The sequence below is a fragment of the Brienomyrus brachyistius genome, chromosome 8, assembly GCF_023856365.1.
Source record: "Brienomyrus brachyistius isolate T26 chromosome 8, BBRACH_0.4, whole genome shotgun sequence".
NCBI lineage: Eukaryota > Metazoa > Chordata > Actinopteri > Osteoglossiformes > Mormyridae > Brienomyrus > Brienomyrus brachyistius.
The window spans coordinates 13531208-13555749 of record NC_064540.1 but is presented as its reverse complement, the minus strand read 5'-3'; the positions used below and the strand labels follow the sequence as shown (position 1 = coordinate 13555749).

At 43.5% G+C, this 24542-nt stretch overlaps 1 protein-coding gene across 2 annotated transcripts in view; it reads left to right on the top strand.

Annotated features, from left to right (window-relative positions):
* The window catches only part of LOC125746976 (SLIT-ROBO Rho GTPase-activating protein 3), an 81736-nt gene that overhangs the window by 25716 nt on the left and 31478 nt on the right, over positions 1-24542 (top strand). For both annotated transcript variants that reach the window (XM_049021583.1, XM_049021582.1), the window contains exons 2-4: positions 4030-4225; positions 12306-12468; positions 17771-17833. In XM_049021583.1, the coding sequence (XP_048877540.1) occupies positions 4030-4225; positions 12306-12468; positions 17771-17833 (422 nt within the window). The remainder of the gene's footprint in view (positions 1-4029; positions 4226-12305; positions 12469-17770; positions 17834-24542) is intronic.

The following is a 24542-nucleotide window of genomic DNA, read 5'->3' as shown; positions in this document are numbered from 1 at the left end:
CAGATACATACAAAGTGCCACTGGCATAGCTAAAATAATATAGGGAAAGGCTTTGCGTTATTTTGCGAAAGGCTTTATTATACATTCATATAACATTCAATGCACCTTCATAATGCATTCATAGAACATTTGATGCACCTTCATAGTGCTTTTATAATGTAGGCATAGAACATTTGGTGCACCTTCATAATGCCTTTATATTGTATGCATAGGATATTCGGTGAACTTTCATAATGCATTCATAGAACATTCGGTGGACCTTCATAATGCATTAATAGAACATTAGGTGCAGCTTCACAATGCCATTATAATGTATGCATAGACTATTCGGTACACCTTCATAATGCATTTATAGAACATTCACAGAACATTCAGTGCTCCTAATAAACATTACACGATTATAGGATTATAATGTTTGTTATTAATATATAATGTCTGTTATTAATATGTAATAAAGCTGTTAAAGTATGTTAGGATGTTTAGGTATAGTTACACAATGTTTATGAATGCACTATAAATGCATTATGAAGGTGCACTGAATGTTCTTGAAATGTATTGTAAAGGCCTCATAGATAGATAGATAGATAGATAGATAGATAGATAGATAGATAGATAGATAGATAGATAGATAGATAGATAGATAGATAGATAGATAGGACTTTATTGATCCCACAGTGGGGAAATTTGCGTGTTAACGCAGCTCCACACAGCCAGCAAAAGAGAGTTTACAAGAGTAAAGAATATAAAAAATACAAGTAAAAATACAAAATAAAAATAATATAAAAAGATAGAGCAAATAATAATAATAATAATAAATAATAATGCCTATGTGCACCTATACACCGTATGGAATATGGGTAGTGGGTTGTGGAAAGTGCAAGTAGTAATAAATATCAACTGTTTAACTACTATATATACAATTCCTACTGAGGTAGTGAGGTACTCATGAAGGTGCGGTTAATGTAAATTATTGCCTAATAATTTCCCTGTGAAACTATATCTCTGGGTTGTGCATTTAATTCTTACCTTGGCAAGTTAAAAAAAACCCATAAGCCAAACGCAAAAAAATACTTGATTACTTATAAATAACGATCACTGCCAAGGATATATCATGCGGTTCTGCAGTTAGCTACTTTTTCATTGCATTTTCCTGTATATATTATTTTATGCTAATACACACATGTAAAATATTATTTAGGACTTTTGATTTGATGCCAGCTTTTGAGGGGTAGAATTTCACATGTAAGGTTTCAGCATATTAGGATTATTCCAGCAGTACTTAGCAAAATTTCCAAAACCTGTAGCAACCCTCATAGCCTGTGAATAAAATAAAGACTGAGGTTTTAAACCAAAGAAAACTACAGGAAGGATTAAAAATATTTCCTTTTTTAGGGGGAGGTGTATTTTTCAGGATTTCAGAAAGCTGCGAACGATGCTGATGTGATGTTGATGTGACCCATTTCCCAGCTACACTGTCAGGTTTTCACAACATTATCTTCTGGAAGCCTTAATATAGCACCGGAATTATAATTCAATGTCTAATTTTGTAGGGTGTTCTTCGGAGGTGTGGGTGCCACCATTTTATATAAGCCTGGGAAGGGGGAAAAAGATAAAAGGAGAGATTTGGAAAAGGCCCCGTATAGGGGGAACTTTGGAGAACTGGGAGGAAGTTTGTTTTCTCCTGGGTTGCTGGAGATGGTTTTGGTCCCTGGGATATGTGAGGTATTTGCCGGCAGGGTTGCAGGGGTGAAGCCACAGATATTGGCCGGGAGAAAGGTTCGGGTGGAGCGGTTAACCAGAAACAGGAGTGTGCAGCGTGGCTCGGAGGTGGAGGGAACTTTCTTAGCCCTCAATGGTCAAGTTCCTGAACTGATATGATTAGTTATTCTGATTGTCTCTTTGATGTTCTGGATCTGGGTTTATTGCATCTCTGTGCTGAGCTGAGAAATGAAACACTCCATACAAAACCATGGCATGCCACTATTGGCCTGAGTCATTCATTTATAGTTCATCCTATGCATATCCCACCTTGTTTTCCTGTGAGACACATGGATGTGAACAAACCTTGGGATCAAAACACAGGTTCGCTATTTAGTCGGCGCACTGGAGCAGTGATATGATTATGGTTACACTGTCTGCCATGGGATGTGAACCAGTGACCTTCCAGACACAACCTCCTACCCCACACACCACTCCGTGAATCCATGAGCTGTCCTACAATCAAGCCGTTGTTCCTAGTGTGGGCCTAAAATGTCCTTTGTCCCTTGAGACAATACCTCTTTGAAGAATGTCTTTAATCTTCAAAGTAACATGGCTGGACGAGCTACAGAAAAGACATTTTCTTCTAAGAAATTTCATGTACCTGATAACTGTAAAGAGCCATCTGAGGTCTTCTGTGCCACTGGCAAAGGCAATCTGCCATTCCCGCTGAGGAGCTCGCAGTACTCATGCTGTCATCTTGTGTTTCCATTATTTTATCCCACAGATAACCTTGGTTCAGGCAGTCCTTGGACCTGAGGGATTTGCGCCTTGTCTGGCAGAGCTTTGATTTTATACATTTACAAAATGGTTCTCAATACTGAATTTGTTTTGACATTTGAATCAATGTTGAAGTGGCCTGCATGTTTTGACAAGTGACAACGTAAATATGACATTTTATACTGAGAAACCCACTATATTAACAGCTTTTGGGGCACCCTTTATGGAGTCAAAAGCAGGCTGCTTCTTATGATTCCTTCACCTGTTTCAGCCTATATTATTTCTCTGAAATGGAGGCAGCCTTTCCTTGTATTGCGGAACCACAGACACTGGATCGATCTAGTTCCATTCCCATGAATGCAGTTTTCTTCTAGTAGCTGGAAAATCAGCGTTCTGTGTCTTTAATAGTGGCCTGTGCTGTTCTGGTTTCTGCTCTGGGCTGCACCTACTCATTGACATCTGAGCTCATGATTATATGTCTGTTTCTCAAGTCTCTGCGTTTGCACACAGTGAGAGGGCAGGCCGACCTTCACTTCAGCTGTAATGTAAGTAGCGGAAGCTGAGGATGTGCCGTTTAAGGAAGCAGACTTCGATGATACTGTATTGTGTGTATCATTTAGTGATATTGTGTTTTACTATGAATTGTTTGTCTTGTGTAACTGAACAGAAAGAGTGTTGGTTAAATTTTCCCTCAAAGAAGTTGCCTGTTTTAAAGACTCCCAAACTTCGATCAGTTTTCATCGTTTCACGTTTGAAAAATATATTCACTCTTACGACTCTAGTAGAATTATGCAGTAAAGGTTCATAAACAGCAGCAGCATCTGCTAAAGTGTACTTGTCACGTCGTCCCCATCGTGGATGCCTTGCCATTCCTGATTCCTCCCTAGCGTTACCATAACAGGCTATGCCCAGGCTGGGTTTGCCCTTACCCCTTGTTCCTACTCCTCGAGTAATTGCCCCAGCTGTCTCCTGTTTTCCGCTTTTCTCTTTTGTATTTAAGTGCTTCTTAGTAGTACAGGCCTTATATCTGTTGTGGTTCATCATTGACATTCCTGTTTGTTTCCCTCCCTGTCGAATAAATGCCCCACAAAGGATGGAATGCCTGTGGAAAATTAATATATTCCTTCTCAGACTATCTCAGAGACATATGTGTTGAGATTCCGTTAGGTGTGTGCTCCACCTGTTTTGACCCTGTCCTGGTGGGATGGTCATCTAGCAACAGAGACTTTTGTCACAATCCTAGCTTTGGGTGTCCTACCGGGATGGACTGGAGGGCAGCTGAACGTTATCTGCATCTGCAGCTTCCAGACAGAAAGTGATATGATTGAAACTTCTTTTATACTGTAGAAGTTCCACTAGCATTTTGGAATGAACTGCAGTGAGGTTGTTGATTGTTATCAGTGAATGTGACCATGGATATATAAAACTATATTTCATGACGTTGCATTTTTGTTGCAGACCTTTTGCAAATGTTTATCTGTTTTGTAGCTGTGATTATATTTCATTTGGCTGTGGCAGTGGTCATGATGTTTGGTTGTCTTTGTTCGACAGAGATTCGCAATCAGCTGGTGGAGCAGTTCAAATGCCTGGAACAGCAGTCCGAGTCCCGCATTCAGCTGCTGCAGGACCTGCAGGAGTTCTTCCGCCGCAAGGCGGAGATCCAACTGGAGTACTCCCGCAGCCTGGAGAAGCTGGCCGAGCGCTTCTCCTCCAAGATCCGCAGCTCTCGGGAGCACCACCAATTCAAGTGAGTGCGAGGTGACCGCGTCTGCAGGGGGTGCCAAGTGCCGCACGCAGGGAAGCCAAGAAGCCTCACAGCTGCAAAGCACAGCGCTGCAGCCCAACTAGGCCAAACTTGTTATCCAGTCTGTGTCTGCTTGGTCTCCTCTTCAGCTCGGCTGTGCTTGTCCACCGATTAGTTTTGGCACTTAAAAAGCAAAATGTAGCTGTTACGGATCGATGTGCTTCACCTGAGTAATATTAGTGGCATCAGAAGTGCTTCTTTCCTCTTTGAAGATCAGAACTGCTAGGTGAACAATGCTGAGGGAGTGAGCGTAGTTTCGACATATTGATCAAGCTTTCTCTGAGCTCCATAGTCCCTATCCAAAAACAAACTTCTCACACACTACGCCTAATGCACATTGCTATTTATAAGTCACACACCCCCAAAGCAGAGTTATTTGCTTAACATTATTGTCTCAAACTATTTATTTGCTTGGCAGGTTGCCAAAATGATTTACTTAGCTTATAGTTTTACTGCTTGCTTTTGACTGAGTCAAACCAGGATGAAGAGCCAGACTTATATCAATTTCTGTGTTGTTTCGTAACCAGTGGCAAATATTGGTTTTGTTTTTGTAAGCAGTAGCCACCTTACACTACTTTTCAAGGCTTTAGGATTACAGTGTGCAGTTTGCGGCCTTTTACAGGAATGACAGAGAGCATTTTCTCACTTCTCTTTGACTTTTTATAGCCAAATCCAGATGGCAAAAAGTAGTTAGCACTGCTAGTTTTACTGCTGCATATTCTGACTTACATTTCGATTAATTACTTATTGTCATTATTTCAGAGAAATAATGTAGCCTGAAACAGGTAAGAGGAGTCTTATAAAGTAGCCTGCTTTTCACTTAACAAAGGGAAAGAGCTGTTAATAAAGTTAGTTTCTCACATTGTGATACTGGGAGTAACAGTGGCGTAGTCGGGGTTGTAGACATTTCCTTGCAAAGAGTCCTTGAAATAAGCACTTCCAATATTGAGAATGAAATGGGGTCTCTGTGAAAAATAAAAGAAGATTTAGATTCTAAAGCAGGGATCTCCAACTTTATTTGCAGAGAACTACTTCTAAAAAGCGGTGATGATGGTAAAATTTGTCGCATATTCCCCCAGGTCCACAAACTTTTATGATTTGGGTCATGATTTACTTACCAAAGAATAATGTGGGACCTGAGGCTAAACCAGCTGAATCGCTGCCTTAGCAGAATATCCAGGGCGCTAGCAAAATATCCAGAGTGCTAGCAGAATATCCAGGGTGCTAGCAGAATATCCAGAGCGCTAGCAGAATATCCAGAGTGCTAGCAGAATATCCAGAGCGCTAGCAGAATATCCAGAGCTCTAGCAGAATATCCAGAGTGCTAGCAGAATATCCAGAGTGCTAGCAGAATATCCAGAGCGCTAGCAGAATATCCAGAGCTCTAGCAGAATATCCAGAGCGCTAGCAGAATATCCAGAGCGCTAGCAGAATATCCAGCGTGCTAGCAGAATATCCAGAGCGCTAGCAGTATATCCAGCGTGCTAGCAGAATATCCAGCGTGCTAGCAGAATATCCAGGGCACTAGCAGAATATCCAGAGTGCTAGCAGAATATCCAGAGCGCTAGCAGAATATCCAGCGTGCTAGCAGAATATCCAGCGTGCTAGCAGAATATCCAGAGCTCTAGCAGAATATCCAGAGCGCTAGCAGAATATCCAGAGCGCTAGCAGAATATCCAGCGTGCTAGCAGAATATCCAGAGCGCTAGCAGAATATCCAGCGTGCTAGCAGAATATCCAGCGTGCTAGCAGAATATCCAGGGCACTAGCAGAATATCCAGAGCGCTAGCAGAGTATCCAGAGTGCTAGCAGAATATCCAGAGCGCTAGCAGAATATCCAGCGTGCTAGCAGAATATCCAGCGTGCTAGCAGAATATCCAGGGCACTAGCAGAATATCCAGAGCGCTAGCAGAGTATCCAGAGTGCTAGCAGAATATCCAGAGCGCTAGCAGAATTTCCAGAGTGCTAGCAGAATATCCAGAGCTCTAGCAGAATATCCAGGGCACTAGCAGAATATCCAGAGTGCTAGCAGAATATCCAGAGTGCTAGCAGAATATCCAGAGCGCTAGCAGAGTATCCAGAGTGCTACCAGAATATTCAGGGCACTAGCAGAATATTCAGAGTGCTAGTAGAATATGTTGGTAAATATCAGCAAAACCCTTGACCCAAATCACTCCAAGGACCGACTGACCCTGTTCTCTCAGTTGTAGGTCACCTTGGATCTGCTAGAGCTGGGCGATATGGTCAAAAACGTTATCATGATAAAAGTTTTCATATTAGTTGATGTAAATAATTATGATAAATGTCAAATCATTATTTCTTTCCAGTTTAAAGGCTGATTTTTACTCCTGAGTTAAAACAAACTAGATGGTTAATCATAGTTATAAACTATTGCCTCGTTTTCACGGCATTGATATTGAGGGAAATTATATAGCGATAATTATCTTTATCATTTTGTCGCCCAGCCCTACCATCTGTGAAATAAATGTAAATAAATTATATGGTCTGTACAAGTGAGACATCTGAGATTTAATGATTAAAGTCTGAGATTTAGTTTGATGACTAGCTGACTACAGTTTGAGTTTTCATTGCACTGCATTTGAGAAACGTTCAGATGGTTTCAAAAAGTTGCCTGTATTTAGCCCGAAATGTGCTATTGTGCCCAGGAACTTTTTACGTGAAATATGGAATTTAAACTGTGGATAAGCCGGCTATTTCAATATAAACGATGATAATAGTAATTATGTGAATATAAAGAGCATAACCAGCTGGTATTTGCCTGGGATTTTGAGAAAGGCAAATCCACATAGTCTGTGCCTCTTTAATGGAGCACAGCTGGGAGGGAATGGGCCCCTCAGTCCATAACACACATACACACGACACACACACACGATGGCTGCAGGGCCTGCTTCACCTCATCAGCATAGCCGGCGACGGCCGTTAAATCTTTCTTAACCTCCCCCAGGAAACCTCATTCCAGCCAGCTCTCCTGTTCCGTCATTTATTTAGCTTTACTGCGGGAAAGTCAGCCTTCTGTTTTCTTGTTGACGGCCCTCGTTCGTGCTGGTGAGCATTCCCTGGACCCTGGCTGCTGCTTCACATCTTTGCAGGCTGCCACCGGACCATGAGGTCTAATGCTATGATGGCTGCTTTGGCTGTTTATACCAGACATGCCTAAGTGCCATTAACGTACACTGAACGAGACGGCAGACGTGTCACGCCAGTTAGTGTAAGGCTTGGCAGCGTTCTGCAGACGTCTGGTCTATGGGCGACTCGTGTTCATTCGCTTGCTCCAGGGTGTGATGCTCTGCAGATGCTGTTGTGCGGTCAGAGGAGGAAAGGTGCTTGGGATGAGGAGTGGGGCACTTGGAAGCTGCCTCACAGGGATGCTGTGGAAAATGAAGCTCTATTAAATCTTGAAAGAGGGCTTTTCCCAATGGGTCAATTGGGCTGCACTGTGTTATGACTGTCTACATAACACTACATAATGCTACGTAACACTAGACATCTTATACTATGCAACCACTGTCTTACACTATGTAGCACATCTTACACATCAGTGGTGACTGATGAGCAGTATTGACTCATCATTTGAATACTGCAATTAAGTGTAATTCGACAGGTTGATGAGTCTCATAAAAGTGATAAAGATTGACCTTTGGATGAGGCAGTGTGGTCTCTATGCTGCATTCTGTGTTCCACACCCTGAAGCCGCCTTGCTTCTTCACGTACTGGTCTTCCTGTGCTTAGAATAGAGACACCTCATTCAGCCTGTGTGGAAATTGTGTTCAACTTCTTGCTCTCCATTAGTCTCCGGACACATATGGAGGTGAGAGTGAGCTTGGGCATCACCGAAAGGGATGTCCGGGGCCCCTGTTGGTTAAGGGTCTCGCTCAAGCGCTCAATGTCACCCATCGTCGGCATGATGCTGGTCACGGGATTTTAACCAGCAACTTTTCGGTTACAGGCTCAGAGTCGTAACTCACTGAGCCGCACACCAGTCTGTCTCTGTGGCACTCTGGGGCTCCCTGCAGAGTGAATGTGTGAGCTTGCACATCTCCCTTTTTGTGTGGTCTATATTTTTATACCATGTATTTATGCTGTGGAGACACCATCCCTGTGTTCCTTTGGGTACCATGCAAGTGACAGGCTCACCATCATCGTCCGTGTACGTTTGTAACTTGCCATCCTGGCTCTATGATGTGCCTTTTTCAGCTCCCACGCCCGAGCAATGCACCAGTGGGAATGTTCCTTCTGTGAAAATGCCCACAGCTCTCGTGCTGCAGCAAGCAGAGAGCATTCTTACAAGATGTCTGAAAGCAGACCTCTCGGAAGTGTGAAGCTGATGGGTCCCTCCCTCTGTCCTCTGATTTCCCTTTGATTCCCCCATCCTCAAACTCCCTTTACTTGTCGATAAGCAGCCATGCTTGAGTGGCATCAAAGCCTCTCTCAGGAGTGGAGTCTTCGTGTGAAGTGTGATTTATCCCCGAATCACAGGAGCGGGACAAAGCATCTGATTCTGTAAACACATCTGTGAACGTACTGCATTGGTTACCAAAGCAGAAAGCAATTTATTGTGCTTTCTGGAATGTCTTTATTATTTCTCATTTATCTATTCATCTTTGCAATGGATCAGACGTTCAAAAGAACTGACTTTGGTCTGATTCTTTCCTGGGTTGGCATGGTGGTACAGTGGTCAGTACTGTTGCTTCATAACTGTTGGGGGCGGTGAGTGGTTCAGCCGGCTCAGAGTTTCTGTGCCTGTGATCAGCTGTGCCCAAACAATCACATACCAAGGGGCCATTTAGCAATCCCTTAACCCCTAGCACCAGGGACACCACACATTGGCTGACCCTGCACTGTGACCCCCAAGCTATGGAGAGCAAGATGGGGTGAATGAAGAGAAGCACTCCAATGTACCTGTACGCGTACAAATGGCTAATAAAGCCTTTATCATAAGTATCATTAATTACACCTCTGAGCCCAGGGTTTGAGTCTCCACCATCACGCCATGTGTGTGGAGTTTGCATGTTCTGCCTTCCTGTGACCTGACCTTATAATCAATATACAGCTTTCCTGTGGCCTTATGATCACAGTAAACGCTCCAGACAGGCAGTGGGCACAGGTGGCCAAAAAACAACAAGAATGGATCCAGGTCAGGTATCTCAGCAGGGTGCTGCAGTAGGAAAATTGGTGTTGTACTCTCAATTGGGCTGAATAATCCAGCCATCCATCCTAGTCAATTAGTGGAGACGCATGTATGCAGGTCCACTTTAGATTACCACTGTTCGTCCTGCCATCTGAAGCAGCACCAGCACCTGCCTGCCATCACCTGCCTGACATCACCTGCCTGCCATCACCTGTCTGCCATCACCTGCCTGCCATCACCTCCCTGCCATCACCTCCCTGCCATCACCTCCCTGCCATCACCTGCCTGTCCCCTGTTTTGAGACTCAAATGTTAAAATTGGGACAGTGTGAATTGGAACTTTTCTCATTTGACTTCCTCTGCTGGCCCCTGGAGGATGGGCTCCCCCTTTGAGTCTGGTTTCTCCCAAGGCTTCTTCTTTCTATGGCGTTTGTCCTTGTCTCTATCACCTTTGGCTGCTCACTGGGGGCTTTGGGCACGGATAATGTGAAGTGCTTCGAGACAATGTAATGTTGTGGAAATTCACTATAAGAATTGAATTGAATTGAATTGAATTGAGCTACCTAAACACTACTCCTCTTGCCATTATAGGTATCCATCAACATACGTCCGGGTTTCATCCGAGAATTCTGGACGTATCTTATAGGGAAGAGGTCAAATACACTGTACAGCATAACACACAAACCATCTCACACATTTAAGCAGGTATAGGACATGGATGGATGGATGGATGGTCAGGAAAATTAGACATACTGTAAGGGAGTGAAGCAGTGATGCCCTTGAACTGGGAAAAATGTTTTCAGTCCCCTCTCTCCTCTAATGACTTTTGAAGACCTTATCCTGTGCAATGATAAGGAGCTGAATCTCTTGTAGGGCTTAAGATTTGCTCACTGACTATGAACAGATGGGCACAGGACCTCCAGAGTGCACCAGCCATGAGGGCACATTTGAAAGTGGTCCTCCTGTCAGATTACTGTGGCTCAGGGGGCGCAATGTGATACTTTGATTAGTGTGGCCTAGGAACTGTGAATATTGCCTTTAGCTCCATGTGCCTCCCTCCAATTGCTGTGAGGCCCCGGGCTCGCTGTGTTGGTATAGATCTTCTTAGACCTTCAGCACTTGGTTCCTGTGCGATACAAAAAGCAACCTACAGCATGTCATTAAAACGAACCTTCCAAAAAATGAAAGACCAATCGATGATGTTTTTGAGACTCTTTTCCATGCTCAAATACCACCGGGTGATGTGTTTAGCAACATCTCAAGCGGGGACATGTGCACTGCAGTTTGCCTCCTGATGTCCTAATGTGTCTTTCTGCATTTCGTTCAAAAACTCTGGAAGTAGTGGGGGTTGAGCGAGCTGTCGCTAGGACTCTGCTCCCGCTAAATTTTTAATAAGCGTGTGGATGAAAAAAGAAAAGTGGTATATTTGATGTTTATCTGTCAAAATGTCGGTCAACTTCGGGACAAGAAAAACGGCCCTTTTTAAATCAGGGTTAGAAAAAAAGGAATCATTCATCTTCGAGTTTCTGGGGACCCAAAGCCTATTGCAGGCAGCACCCTGGGTGGGATGCCAGTGTACACTGGCCGACATTCAGATGTTACTCGCCAGTTAGTGACAGAGACAGAGTGGGGACCGAATTCAAGGCCTAAACCTTGGAAGTGTGAGGTAAGTGTATGAGCCACTGCGCTGCTAAAAAAACTTAAATATTTCAACAATAAATAGCCGTGTTGGTAGTAACTGGGCTTTCATGTGTGATGCAGGAGATTGCAGAGGCTTCTGAATCCCTGAGTACTGATACAGAAACAGAAAACACCAGATTAGTGTTAACTTGGCTGTTGGATTTAGGCCCTTAAGTCCATTAACAGGAGTATTCAGGGCAAGAGTTGCAGGTCCTTCAGGCTTCCTCGCCAAATTATTTCAGAGTAAAATATCCACTAGTGATGCCATTATTGGCTAATAAATTAGAATATATTGCACTAGGGGATGCAATATAAGACAGTTCTAGTATGAAAATAACATTATGTGTTTTATGTGCTTTTATGAAACAAGAATTATGGAGCTCTATCCATATTTTCATCCGAAGCCTCTAGTTGCCTCAGTGATTACTGTAGTAAATTAACAGTAAAAAAACAGTAAAAAAATGCAAACAGCATGTACCAATAACAGGACTCCACCTGATGCTCTGATTGGCTGGTCATCAGACATACATGATTCAATGACCAGTTGGCTCTTTTTCAAGGTCAAAATTGGTTATGGCGGTTTAATTGTCTAGCATGAGCCTTTTTGTTCTTGTAGGGGATCAGGGAGGACTGGCTTGAATGAGATGATCAGCAGTGTACTGGCAGACATCATGACTAACAGCAAATAAGAGTAACAGGAACTACTACGGTCCCCTTGCCAAGGAGCAGGCTTTCATAATCTTGATGAGATTAGGACAGAGCTAAGAAAGCGGATTATGTTTGGCTTAGATGGCTGTCTTTGGTCAATAGGGGATCTCATTGTAAAGGAGTCATGTAATCAATACAATGTCAGGCCGTCATGTCAATATGAGTGCTGAGATTTACAGTGAACACAGAGCTGACTGTACTCTGTACTGGCCTATATTGGAATGGGATACTCTTGTCTGTCTTGTTTTCTGTGAATCGCCTGATTGGCCGTGGGGCACAATTTCCAGTGGTTTGCAATTTGCAAATGCGTAACCTTATTTAGTGTTACTCTCCACACATACACCGTTGTGAGAATAAGTTTGTTACCCTGTTGGAATTCTTATGATATGACTTAAATATTGTGATCTTCATCTAAGGTTTAATAATAAAGGAAGTGTGAAATGAAGCCGGGTGTTTTGAACTTCTCCCGTTTGTCTCCATTGCTGCAGGAAGGACCAGCACCTCCTTTCGCCTGTGAACTGCTGGTATTTGGTCTTGAACCAGACGAGACGCGAGAGCCGGGATCATGCCACACTAAACGACATCTACATCAACAATGTCATCGTGCGCTTGTCGCAGATCAGCGAGGACGTCATCAGGCTCTTCAAGAAGGTTAGTCACAGAGTCACATCCCCATTGGGGGGGGGCATGTGCAGATTCTGTAGGCATTATGGCTTGGTCACGACATTCTAGAAATGACTGAGTCTCATTCAAACACGACACAGTGTTCACACCTGGTGGAGCATACTGTAGGCGAATCTTCTGCCTCTATTTCGTCAGGCAATCCATCCCAATGGCCACACCTCCCCATCGCCCCGCCTTCTGCTTTTTAAAATCTGTACATTGTTAAAATCCTGCAAAACAAACCCAAAAATTTGTGAAATGAAAATACCAGTTGAAACTGATACACTTCTCAGGTTTGCACAAAGCTGAGTGTTATTTCCTGATTTTTTTTTTGTTGGCTCCAGGAATCAGCAAAAATAGAAGGCTATTGCTGAATAATCTTTCTTTGCATGATATATATAATTTTTATTTTATTTTATTTTTGTTCTTCATATAATAAGTATAGGTGATAGAGTCGGTAGCACTGAAATATCACACCTCTTCAGTTGGGGTTTCGAATTTCTGCCCCACCCTGTGTTTTTGCAGTTCCCTCCATGACAGTTTCCTCGCAGTTTTCTCCCGCAGTTGAAAAGCAAGCAAACGGTGACTTTAAACTGCCAGTACTTTGTTGGCATGTGCTGCGTTATGGCCTGGAGTCATAGGCTCCAGGCTCAACACGATGCAGAACCGGATGATGAGTTGTAGATGGACTTACAGTATGATAAGGGGTTATGTGAAGCCAAGCTTTTATTGTGTTCATGTTGTTCATGTTGATCTAGAGATGAAACATCGTGAACCAAGAGTCAGTATCAACAAGGTCACATAGCCGTGTGAATAGATTAATCCGTGATGGGAACTACGGCTTTCCCTGTCCAGAACCAAGACGATTTATCTCCAGTCCGATGCCAAACAACTCTGTCATTTGTCGTGTCCGTGGTTGTTGTGACTGATTATTACATTTCTCAGCATCAGAACTCGGCAGTGAAATGTTTAGCAATGACATGTTTAGCCATGTTGGGGGATCTCTAAATAAGTTTCAATAAAGGAAATATTTTTGCACAAATAATATTTCTAGTACTGTAGTGTAAGAAAACCATAGCCCAGACAGTGGCTGGTGGAGAATATGAGAGAACATCATGAAGGAGGAGGGTTTTTCGTGATGAGTTTTCAGCTTCTTTAATGTGTTTATTTCTTTCAAAGAGCCCCCACTGCAAAGGGCTGCTAACTGACCGGCTCTCCTGTTACGTTTCCTCCTTCCACAACATCCACAGAACCTGCCTCTCCTTACTGACAAGCTTGTCCCTGTCTTTTGTGTGGCTTCTGTGTATCAGGTTCAAGTCATATTGAGGGTGAACACAGGAGGGTAAACAACACTGTTGGTTTTTATGGTTTTACGGTCCATGGCCAAAATAGCCTTTTTTAACATAAACATAATATAAAATATCTGAGATTTCAAAGATACTTTGGATGTAAATGTCACAAATTGCTGAGTCATTTTGAAGGGTTCCTTAAATCCCCCAGAAGGGCTTAGTTCCTTCCTATCCTTAAAAGCTCAGAACCTCAACTTAATAGCTGGATTATGGTGTGATAAAGGAGAGGGAAGGTCCTCATAGTGGAGCAGAAAGGCTTTGACAGTCTTTCAGAATAGTCTAGTATCTCCTGAGAATAGCTGGTTATAAAACAAAGCGCCTTGACTGCTGAGCTTGAGGATATATTGATTTACTTTATGGTCAGAGATGATTTATGAGGCAAAAGGAGCAATACAGCAAAGTATCCTGGTGCATGGCATCTGCTAAGGACTGATGTATTGCTCTTTGTGATTGACTGAAACCTCTTTATGCGCAATAAGGATTTAAGTGTGAACATTTGGGGAGTGGTTCTTTTACACTAGTAGAAGAGATTTTTTAATATTGTTTTTTTTTTAGTTGGTGCTTAAAGGAACTGAACGAAAACAAACAGGGAAACGAACAGGCAGCAGAGTGATGAACATTTCACCCTAAGATGGCGTCTCACTCATACACCAACTCTCTGCTGTGCTGCACGGCTGCATCATTGTGCCGCTTAAATGATGACCAAGAATGACGTTTTTTTATTTTAAATACTAAGCAAGTCATGCACTGAAAACAAGCCACATTGCCTGTCTAAAGCAATATAACTAAAACAGTCTAATTGCTTTTTGTTGCTTACTTCCCGTTTCTTAAAAAAGCACAAGGATATGTAGCAATCTTGACCTTATGTTACACATTCCGTAATCTCTGTTCTGCATTGTATTCATTTTAGAATATCTGAAAAACGTTAACTCAAGCATTCACTATAATACTATTACAAGGTTTTTCATACTCAAAAAAAGGTATTTACACTGCTGTTTCGATTATTTGTATGTACTTCCTTCTATATAAATGAATATTGATTGTTCAGATACTTATACAAGAGTGTCAAGTGACAATGAGGGTTTGTTGGTCATCATCCAGTCCATTGGCTCTTTGTGGTTGCTTTTGACCACGTAGAGGGAACTGCTTGGCAATAGGTTTTTGACCTTTAAACAGACTACTAAAATTACTCAATAATTGTAGGAAGAGATGGGACCTTGGGGGCGATAATTAAATAAGGATGTAAATTTTTGTCACCATTTGAAACCAGGGTGCCTTTTAGCTGGAGATGACACGATGGCTACTTTTCTGGTTTGATCCTGATATAAAAATTTTGAGTAAGAAATCTACGGCAAACACGATCTACTCAAGTGTACTTCTTTGTTTCATTCAGTAACAACTTTCACAAAAAAGAAGAAATATGTTAATAAAGAAATCAATCATGAAATAGTACACCTGAGTCTCTGATACGGAATAGACAATGGAGCACAGATAAGTGGTAGTTCACCACATTTTAGAAAGAATACAATTCTCACTAAATCTAGTTTGTATAAATGTTACTGTGTTCAGACTTAAGAAAAATCATCAGTAGCCTTACAAAGACTGGACTCTGCAGTTTTGCTTTTTTTCTTCCTTCGGTGTAAAGTACTGTACAGTTACCCCTTCATATTTGCCAGTGTTAGGGGTAGAAGGTCCCTGTGAAAATTTGCAAATAATAGGCACCCCAACCTCAACCTATAACAGTCTGCTAGCCTGAGCAATAACATAATGTAGCGCAGCGTAACGTAACATAACATAAAGTGTCTGTTTATTGCCAATGTCTAAACAAACAGTACTGTACTGTACACTTGCATGTCAAATTACTTTGTCATTTCCTATTAAGACCTCGTTATACTATATACTCACCGTTTAAATTATGCTCTTGTATATACAAAGTTACCACTGTACGCAGTGGGAGCAAAATGTTTTGGACTCATTATTAATAAGGTAAAATTAACATCAACAAAAAGTATAAAAGATAATTGTAGGAAATGCAAGATTCCAGAACCTTTCAGCAAGCTCCAAAAATATTCCAATTTGATTGTTCATAGCCAACTCAGAAATAACCAAAGCAAGCATGTAAAATGCATGGATGTGAAGGGGTTACCGTATTTCCTCACAGCCAACAACACTGCTCCAACATACTCGCGTTGCTGAAGAACTAACCACTTCTGTTTACAGTATGTCACGCTAAGGGTGCAAGAATATCTGTGATTTTTCGGGCTAGACCTAACTCTGATGGAACATTATATCAGTTTCTTACTACACTGCTACCCGATGTGCGATCCAGGATTTTTTTGCCAGTACAGATGCTCCTCTACTTATGAATGAGTTATGTTCCGAATGGCTGTTCGTAACTTGAAATGTTTGTAAGTCGTTATTCAACATCATTTTAAGGGCATACGCAAGTACAAAGAACTAGGATGCTGGGAGTACGCACGCTACGCTGCTGCGAGGTGGGAGTAGCGGCCAGAAGTCGTACTAGACAGAATTGGCACGCAGAAAAAAATAATTGATTTTGCGGGCAGGAAATCAGAGTACAATGAACACAATTTGGACTTGCAGTCCTCTTCGTTGGTATGTCTGAAAGTTCGTAAGTTGAAAGTTGAAGTAGAAAAGCGTCTTTATACTGGTATGCATACTGGTAGTAGGTAACGGATCAGTGCCATCTCTACTTTAAGTCAAGGAACCACACTTAACTCATTGGCAAAACAGGAAATCCATTTATCTCTACATAAGTCAGTTGACTCTTCCTGGTGTCGGACAGCACATGTTGAGGGTTCCCTGTCAAAGAATGTCCCCTGGGTAACAGCTGAATCACTCTGGCCACCTTCTCTTTTTAGGCTCATTCCCTGTTTTGTTGTATGGTTCTCGCTACTCTGACATTTGAGTTGCTGTGAAATGTGCACTGGGCTGTATGTGTGGATGGGTGTGATGTTTAGGTATGACTCACAGCTTTCAGTCCATTTAGGTAGTTCTTTTTTAGTAAGAAGTCAAAAATATCTTATTCACCTTAGTTTACGAACCACAGTCCTTTACACTATATATTTATAACCGTATTTTTCTTCTTTTAAAAATAATGTGGCTAAATGAAGCGTCATGCTAAACTCACTGTAAAATTTCTTTTTTTTGGTTAAGACATACATCCATCCATCCATCCATTTTCCAAACCGCTTGTCCTACTGGGTCGGGGGGGCGGGGGGGTCCGGAGCCTATTCCGGAAGCAATGGGCACAAGGCAGGGAACAACCCAGGATGGGGGGCCAGCCCATCGCAGGGCACACTCACACACCAGTCACTCACACATGCACACCTATGGGCAATTTAGTAACTCCAATTAGGCTCAGTATGTTTTTGGACTGTGGGGGGAAACCGGAGTACCCGGAGGAAACCCCACGACAACATGGGGAGAACATGCAAACTCCACACACATGTGACCCAGGCGGAGACTCGAACCTGGGACCCAGAGGTGTGAGGCAACAGTGCTAACCACTGCACCGCCATGCCACCCCCTAAGACATACAGTAACCCCATTTTTTTCATTCATGGTAGTTTCTTTAACTTGACTAAAGCATGTTGATGTTTTCTTTTACCCTGTTAGATTAGAGGTTGTTGTGTAGTTGTGTAACTCATGCTCCGATGCTGCTTACACATGGGCCTGAGCCTTCATAAGAAGGTCAACCTTGCTGCGTTTATGTCTGATTGACTCCTTGACAGCATGTATGTTTGTAATGTGCTATTTGCTTCACTTTCATGTTGATTTGGACAAATGTGTCTGCTGAATGTGTTAAATGTAAATGCAGATATTCATGAGGAGATGCCATACGTTAGATGTGTCTGTGGTCAGAGCTGATTGTGGCTTAACGCTTCTCTGAAATGTGTCTTCTCCTCCTTGGTTTCCAGAGCAAGGACATCGGAATCCAAATGCACGAGGAGCTTGTGAAGGTGACCAATGAGCTCTACACTGTGAGTAAATGTCCCCCTGCTCCTCGCAGCGCTGACTCCGGACTGAATCTGTCCCTCGGTCTTTCCGTTTAGTCACAGATCTGTCCTTCTTTTTGTGCCTTGATGTATGAAAGCATGGAGGAGTGCTGTGGTCCCACATCAGTGATGACAGACTGAGCTATGGCTTCCTCGTGGGCCCACTGCAGGTCCAGTCAGCCCCCTCTGCTGCCCCAGCAGCTCCTGGAGCCTCAGTTGTAGCATGTCTGGCTCCTGTACTGGCACTCCTGCATTCTCTTGTGCTTACAGGGGCTCCTTTTCATCTGCCCGTCACAGTGGTTTAAAGGCCTACCCTCCAATAAACAGCACTGGAAGCCAAAATATCATGATCATGATCAAGCTTGCAGTAAACTGACAGCTGCTCGTTGCGCTAAGGACGTGTGGCTACAGCCCTACCCATCTCTCACAGACTCAAAGCAATGCAAGTACAGCATTAGGCTAAGCGTGCAGCAGGACCTGCCCAATCAGCATTACAGACCTGAGGCTGGTCCCTGTCTGCCCAGCAGAATCCAAAGGGCACATTATGCTGGCTTTTCTCTGAAAATCCTTAATTGAAGGAGACTCTGTACCCATTGCTGGATGTCTTCCCAGCACTATCAGCAATTCCTTTGCCCCTCAGAGAGCCCACTGTTTCAAAAAAAGAGAGATTACTTATTCATTGGATGCAAGTAATCAAAGGACAGACTTTGGCTTAAAAAAGCTGCCTGTATCTACTTTTTCAGTTAAACTCTATGCCAAAGGGGGGTTGGCGGGGGGAGAATGCTTTATGCTTCAAGCTGAATGGCTATGCTGTCATGGATGGGGGGGGGCAAGCACTACGCTGTTTGAAATCCTCTGCTGTACATTGATTAATTAGTTATCAGTTTCCCTGATGCTTAATAGAATAGCTCTACAGTATAAAACTATTTATACATCACAGTTTACTTTTTCTTTCAAACAAACAGGTACAACATTAATACCTATGTTGCAAAGTCATGCAAAAGCAGATTAGTAAGCATTTCTAGTCAGACTTTGGGATATGCTTAGAGAACTGGATTATTACTGAAAACACAAACACCACAACCAACCAAATGAAGGTGGTGTCATATGGATGTTGGCACATGTCATATGTCTGTTTTGCTTTGCAATTGATGGTCTAACCACCTGTCCTGGTCAGGCAGGTGGGGGGACCTGCAGCCTGTTCCAGCAGCATCAAGCACAGTGGTGGGGTGCCCATCACAAGGAGTGTTATCACTGCGCCAACATTTCAAACTTCCATATTATACCAAGGGGGCGGCATGGTGGTGCAGTGGTTAGCACTGTTGCTTCACACTTCTGGGACCCGGGTTTGAGTCCCCGCCTGGGTCACATGTGTGTGGACATTTTACTTTCAGTCAAAGCATAATGATATTAAGTACAGTAGCAGCCATTGTATTCACACTGTAATCCGGTTCAGAGATTTTCATAAGCGGTAAATAAATAATATTAAAAATTAGATGTTAGTTTATATTATTATCATCATGCATAATAGAACAGATATGCATTACTTTTTCATCCCTTCTTTATCTTGTGTCTCAAAGCATAAACACTTTTAACAATTTCATGACCTAAAGTTTGTATCTGAATGATCGACGCCAATGACCATGACCTCACAAAATCATATGGAGCAGAACACAGCTTACGGGTAAAAATAACTGCCCACGGTTGTCTTATTGTGGAAACGTTTAACTGACTACAAAAACAGGCAGATTAATATTTCACAGATTCAGAAATATGATACCTGTCCCTTAAATCTGTTTGTATTGTGATGCATGTCGGGCCTTTAAATGTTTAGCTCAGTGTTTTCCAACTCAGTCCTCGGGGAACTCAGTCCACATTTTTGCTCCCTCCCAGCTCCCAACCAATCAGGAACACCCAATACCTGGTACAGGTGCACTGGGAGCTGAGAGGAAGTAAGAACATGGACTGTCCGGAGTTCCCCAAAGACTGGGTTGGGAAACACTGGTTTAGCTAAATTTGTGGTGGTTGCCACCTTGATCAGTATTGTGCGGTGCCACCGCTGACACAGAGACTTGGCTGTGTCCTGTGCTTTACTGTCTTCATTGGGTACAGAGGCTTGGCTCTGTCCTGTGCTTTACTGTCTTCATTGGGCACAGAGACTTGGCTGTGTCCTGTGCTTTACTGTCTTCATTGGGCACAGAGGCTTGGCTGTGTCTCGTGCTTTACTGTCTTCATTTGGCACAGAGGCTTGGCTGTGTCCTGTGCTTTACTGTCTTCATTGGGCACAGAGGCTTGGCTGTGTCCTGTGCTTTACTGTCTTCATTTGGCACAGAGACTTGGCTGTGTCTCGTGCTTTACTGTCTTCATTTGGCACAGAGGCTTGGCTGTGTATCGTGCTTTACTGTCTTCATTTGGCACAGAGGCTTGGCTGTGTCCTGTGCTTTACTGTCTTCATTTGGCACAGAGGCTTGGCTGTGTCCCGTGCTTTACTGTCTTCATTTGGCACAGAGGCTTGGCTGTGTCCCGTGCTTTACTGTCTTCATTTGGCACAGAGGCTTGGCTGTGTCCCGTGCTTTACTGTCTTCATTGGGCACAGAGGCTTGGCTGTGTCTCGTGCTTTACTTTCTTCATTGTGCACAGAGGCTTGGCTGTGTCCCGTGCTTTACTGTCTTCATTTGGCACAGAGGCTTGGCTGTGTCCCGTGCTTTACTGTCTTCATTTGGCACAGAGGCTTGGCTGTGTCTCGTGCTTTACTTTCTTCATTGTGCACAGAGGCTTGGCTGTGTCCTGTGCTTTACTGTCTTCATTTGGCACAGAGGCTTGGCTGTGTCCTGTGCTTTACTGTCTTCATTTGGCACAGAGGCTTGGCTGTGTATCGTGCTTTACTGTCTTCATTTGGCACAGAGGCTTGGCTGTGTCCTGTGCTTTACTGTCTTCATTTGGCACAGAGGCTTGGCTGTGTCTCGTGCTTTACTGTCTTCATTGGGCACAGAGGCTTGGCTGTGTCCCGTGCTTTACTGTCTTCATTTGGCACAGAGGCTTGGCTGTGTCCCATGCTTTACTGTCTTCATTGGGCATAGAGGCTTGGCTGTGTCTCGTGCTTTACTGTCTTCATTTGGCACAGAGGCTTGGCTGTGTCCCGTGCTTTACTGTCTTCATTTGGCACAGAGGCTTGGCTGTGTCCCGTGCTTTACTGTCTTCATTTGGCACAGAGGCTTGGCTGTGTCCCGTGCTTTACTGTCTTCATTTGGCACAGAGGCTTGGCTGTGTCCCGTGCTTTACTGTCTTCATTTGGCACAGAGGCTTGGCTGTGTCCCGTGCTTTACTGTCTTCATTTGGCACAGAGGCTTGGCTGTGTCCTGTGCTTTACTGTCTTCATTGGGCACAGAGGCTTGGCTGTGTCCTGTGCTTTACTGTCTTCATTTGGCACAGAGGCTTGGCTGTGTCCCGTGCTTTACTGTCTTCATTTGGCACAGAGGCTTGGCTGTGTCCCGTGCTTTACTGTCTTCATTTGGCACAGAGGCTTGGCTGTGTCCCGTGCTTTACTGTCTTCATTTGGCACAGAGGCTTGGCTGTGTCCCATGCTTTACTGTCTTCATTTGGCACAGAGGCTTGGCTGTGTCCCGTGCTTTACTGTCTTCATTTGGCACAGAGGCTTGGCTGTGTCCTGTGCTTTACTGTCTTCATTGGGCACAGAGGCTTGGCTGTGTCCTGTGCTTTACTGTCTTCATTTGGCACAGAGGCTTGGCTGTGTCTCGTGCTTTACTGTCTTCATTTGGCACAGAGGCTTGGCTGTGTATCGTGCTTTACTGTCTTCATTTGGCACAGAGGCTTGGCTGTGTCCTGTGCTTTACTGTCTTCATTTGGCACAGAGGCTTGGCTGTGTCCCGTGCTTTACTGTCTTCATTTGGCACAGAGGCTTGGCTGTGTCCCGTGCTTTACTGTCTTCATTTGGCACAGAGGCTTGGCTGTGTCCCGTGCTTTACTGTCTTCATTGGGCACAGAGGCTTGGCTGTGTCTCGTGCTTTACTTTCTTCATTGTGCACAGAGGCTTGGCTGTGTCCCGTGCTTTACTGTCTTCATTTGGCACAGAGGCTTGGCTGTGTCCCGTGCTTTACTGTCTTCATTTGGCACAGAGGCTTGGCTGTGTCTCGTGCTTTACTTTCTTCATTGTGCACAGAGGCTTGGCTGTGTCCCGTGCTTTACTGTCTTCATTTGGCACAGAGGCTTGGCTGTGTCTCGTGCTTTACTTTCTTCATTGTGCACAGAGGCTTGGCTGTGTCCTGTGCTTTACTGTCTTCATTTGGCACAGAGGCTTGGCTGTGTCCCGTGCTTTACTGTCTTCATTTGGCACAGAGGCTTGGCTGTGTCCCATGCTTTACTGTCTTCATTGGGCATAGAGGCTTGGCTGTGTCTCGTGCTTTACTGTCTTCATTTGGCACAGAGGCTTGGCTGTGTCCCGTGCTTTACTGTCTTCATTTGGCACAGAGGCTTGGCTGTGTCCCGTGCTTTACTGTCTTCATTTGGCACAGAGGCTTGGCTGTGTCCCGTGCTTTACTGTCTTCATTTGGCACAGAGGCTTGGCTGTGTCCCGTGCTTTACTGTCTTCATTTGGCACAGAGGCTTGGCTGTGTCCCGTGCTTTACTGTCTTCATTTGGCACAGAGGCTTGGCTGTGTCCTGTGCTTTACTGTCTTCATTGGGCACAGAGGCTTGGCTGTGTCCTGTGCTTTACTGTCTTCATTTGGCACAGAGGCTTGGCTGTGTCCCGTGCTTTACTGTCTTCATTTGGCACAGAGGCTTGGCTGTGTCCCGTGCTTTACTGTCTTCATTTGGCACAGAGGCTTGGCTGTGTCCCGTGCTTTACTGTCTTCATTTGGCACAGAGGCTTGGCTGTGTCCCATGCTTTACTGTCTTCATTTGGCAGAGACTTGGCTGTGTCTCGTGCTTTACTGTCTTCATTTGGCATCTAGAGGCTTGGCTGTGTCCCATGCTTTACTGTCTTCATTGGGCATAGAGGCTTGGCTGTGTCTCGTGCTTTACTGTCTTCATTTGGAACAGAGGCTTGGCTGTGTCTCGTGCTTTACTGTCTTCATTTGGAACAGAGGCTTGGCTGTGTCCCATGCTTTACTGTCTTCATTTGGCAGAGGCTTGGCTGTGTCCCGTGCTTTACTGTCTTCATTTGGCACAGAGGCTTGGCTGTGTCCTGTGCTTTACTGTCTTCATTTGGCACAGAGCCAAGTATTTCCAGATGCCACTTTGGTTACACTCTATTAATTAAGCACAGTGGTGAAAGCTCTGACACTTCTGAATTAGTCATCTTACTTTAACACCTTGCGTGTGAGACTGCACTCATGTCTAGGTGTGCGCATTAGTAGCCTGCGAGCCTCTGTGCTAAGACTGAACCAGAAGTGCAGGCTGTAGCATCGGTGCTATGAAAAATGAGTATCAAATGAATTTCATATATAGAATCAATACTTTTGGTACTTTTGATAGTTTTAACAACCTTAATCAGAAAGCACATACACTAATTAGAGGCAAGATTAATATAACCGCGTACCCTAAAAGGAAATGCATAAAGCACAAGGAGAACATGCAAACTGCAGGCGATGTGAGCTGGATTCAGACCCCCAGGCCTGGAGGAGTGACGCATCACCCAGTGCGTCTCCCATGCTTAGGCTCCTAGTTACTCACGCTGCTTCCACCAGCAATACCTCACTAACTGAACATTGTGGAATTAGCTCTGATATTATTGTAATTCACTTACATGTCTGTTCCATCAGTTTGGCTAGAATTGCTTGCATAATACAGGGTTACATTATAATTGCAATGTTAAGGTATAAAACCATCCATCTGAGAAATAAAATGTGATATTTGAATACAGCGATAGTACATTCGTAATTTAATTCTTTGTCAGCAGCAGAAATTCTGATAAATTACTACGATGTGGCTTATTTTATGTAATTTTCAAAAGCGTGTATTGTTGGAGGAAAAAAATGCCACGCAAAGTAGATGATGCGAGAATGAGAAAACCCGAGATTGGAATAGCAGAAATATCGAAGGACAGCAGCGGTGCGACTCGGAGAGCAAAGTGCCCACCTCTGTTGTCCTTTGTGGACTTATAATGGTGACTGCAAAGACTTAAAGTGCGAATGTGCTGGGTAATAGCTAGAATGAGAGAGCATGACAGGGAAGACCTGAATCTTATCAGTAACTGAAAGATCAATTCCTGCGTTCGATCAATTCCTGCGTTCGATCATCTCTCCTAGTCAGAACTTGGAAACACGCCTCCTTCCTGACGTTGATCTTGAACAGAATTTTGTTGTCCGAGTTTCCCCTGTGATGTCATTCCAACATGGCAGCCTACACAGTCAACAGTAATTGTATTTTATAAATATTTAAAAATGTTTATTTTGTTAAATGTATTAATAGTTATAAATGTAATCGCACGTGGTCGGTTTAGAGAATGCCATATCACGACTGTAAATAGCATCCTACCAGGCAATATCAGATTTTTACCAGACTTGTTAGTGTCTTTCGTTTGTTTGTAGTTTGTTTGCATCTCGAAAAAAGAATATCACTTTGAATCTACTAAAATATTATAAAGTTTTTAATGTGGTTTGACTAGTTCGTGTTTCTTGTTTTTTTGTCTCTCAGAAAAAGGAATCTCACTCCAAATCTGCTAAAATATAAAG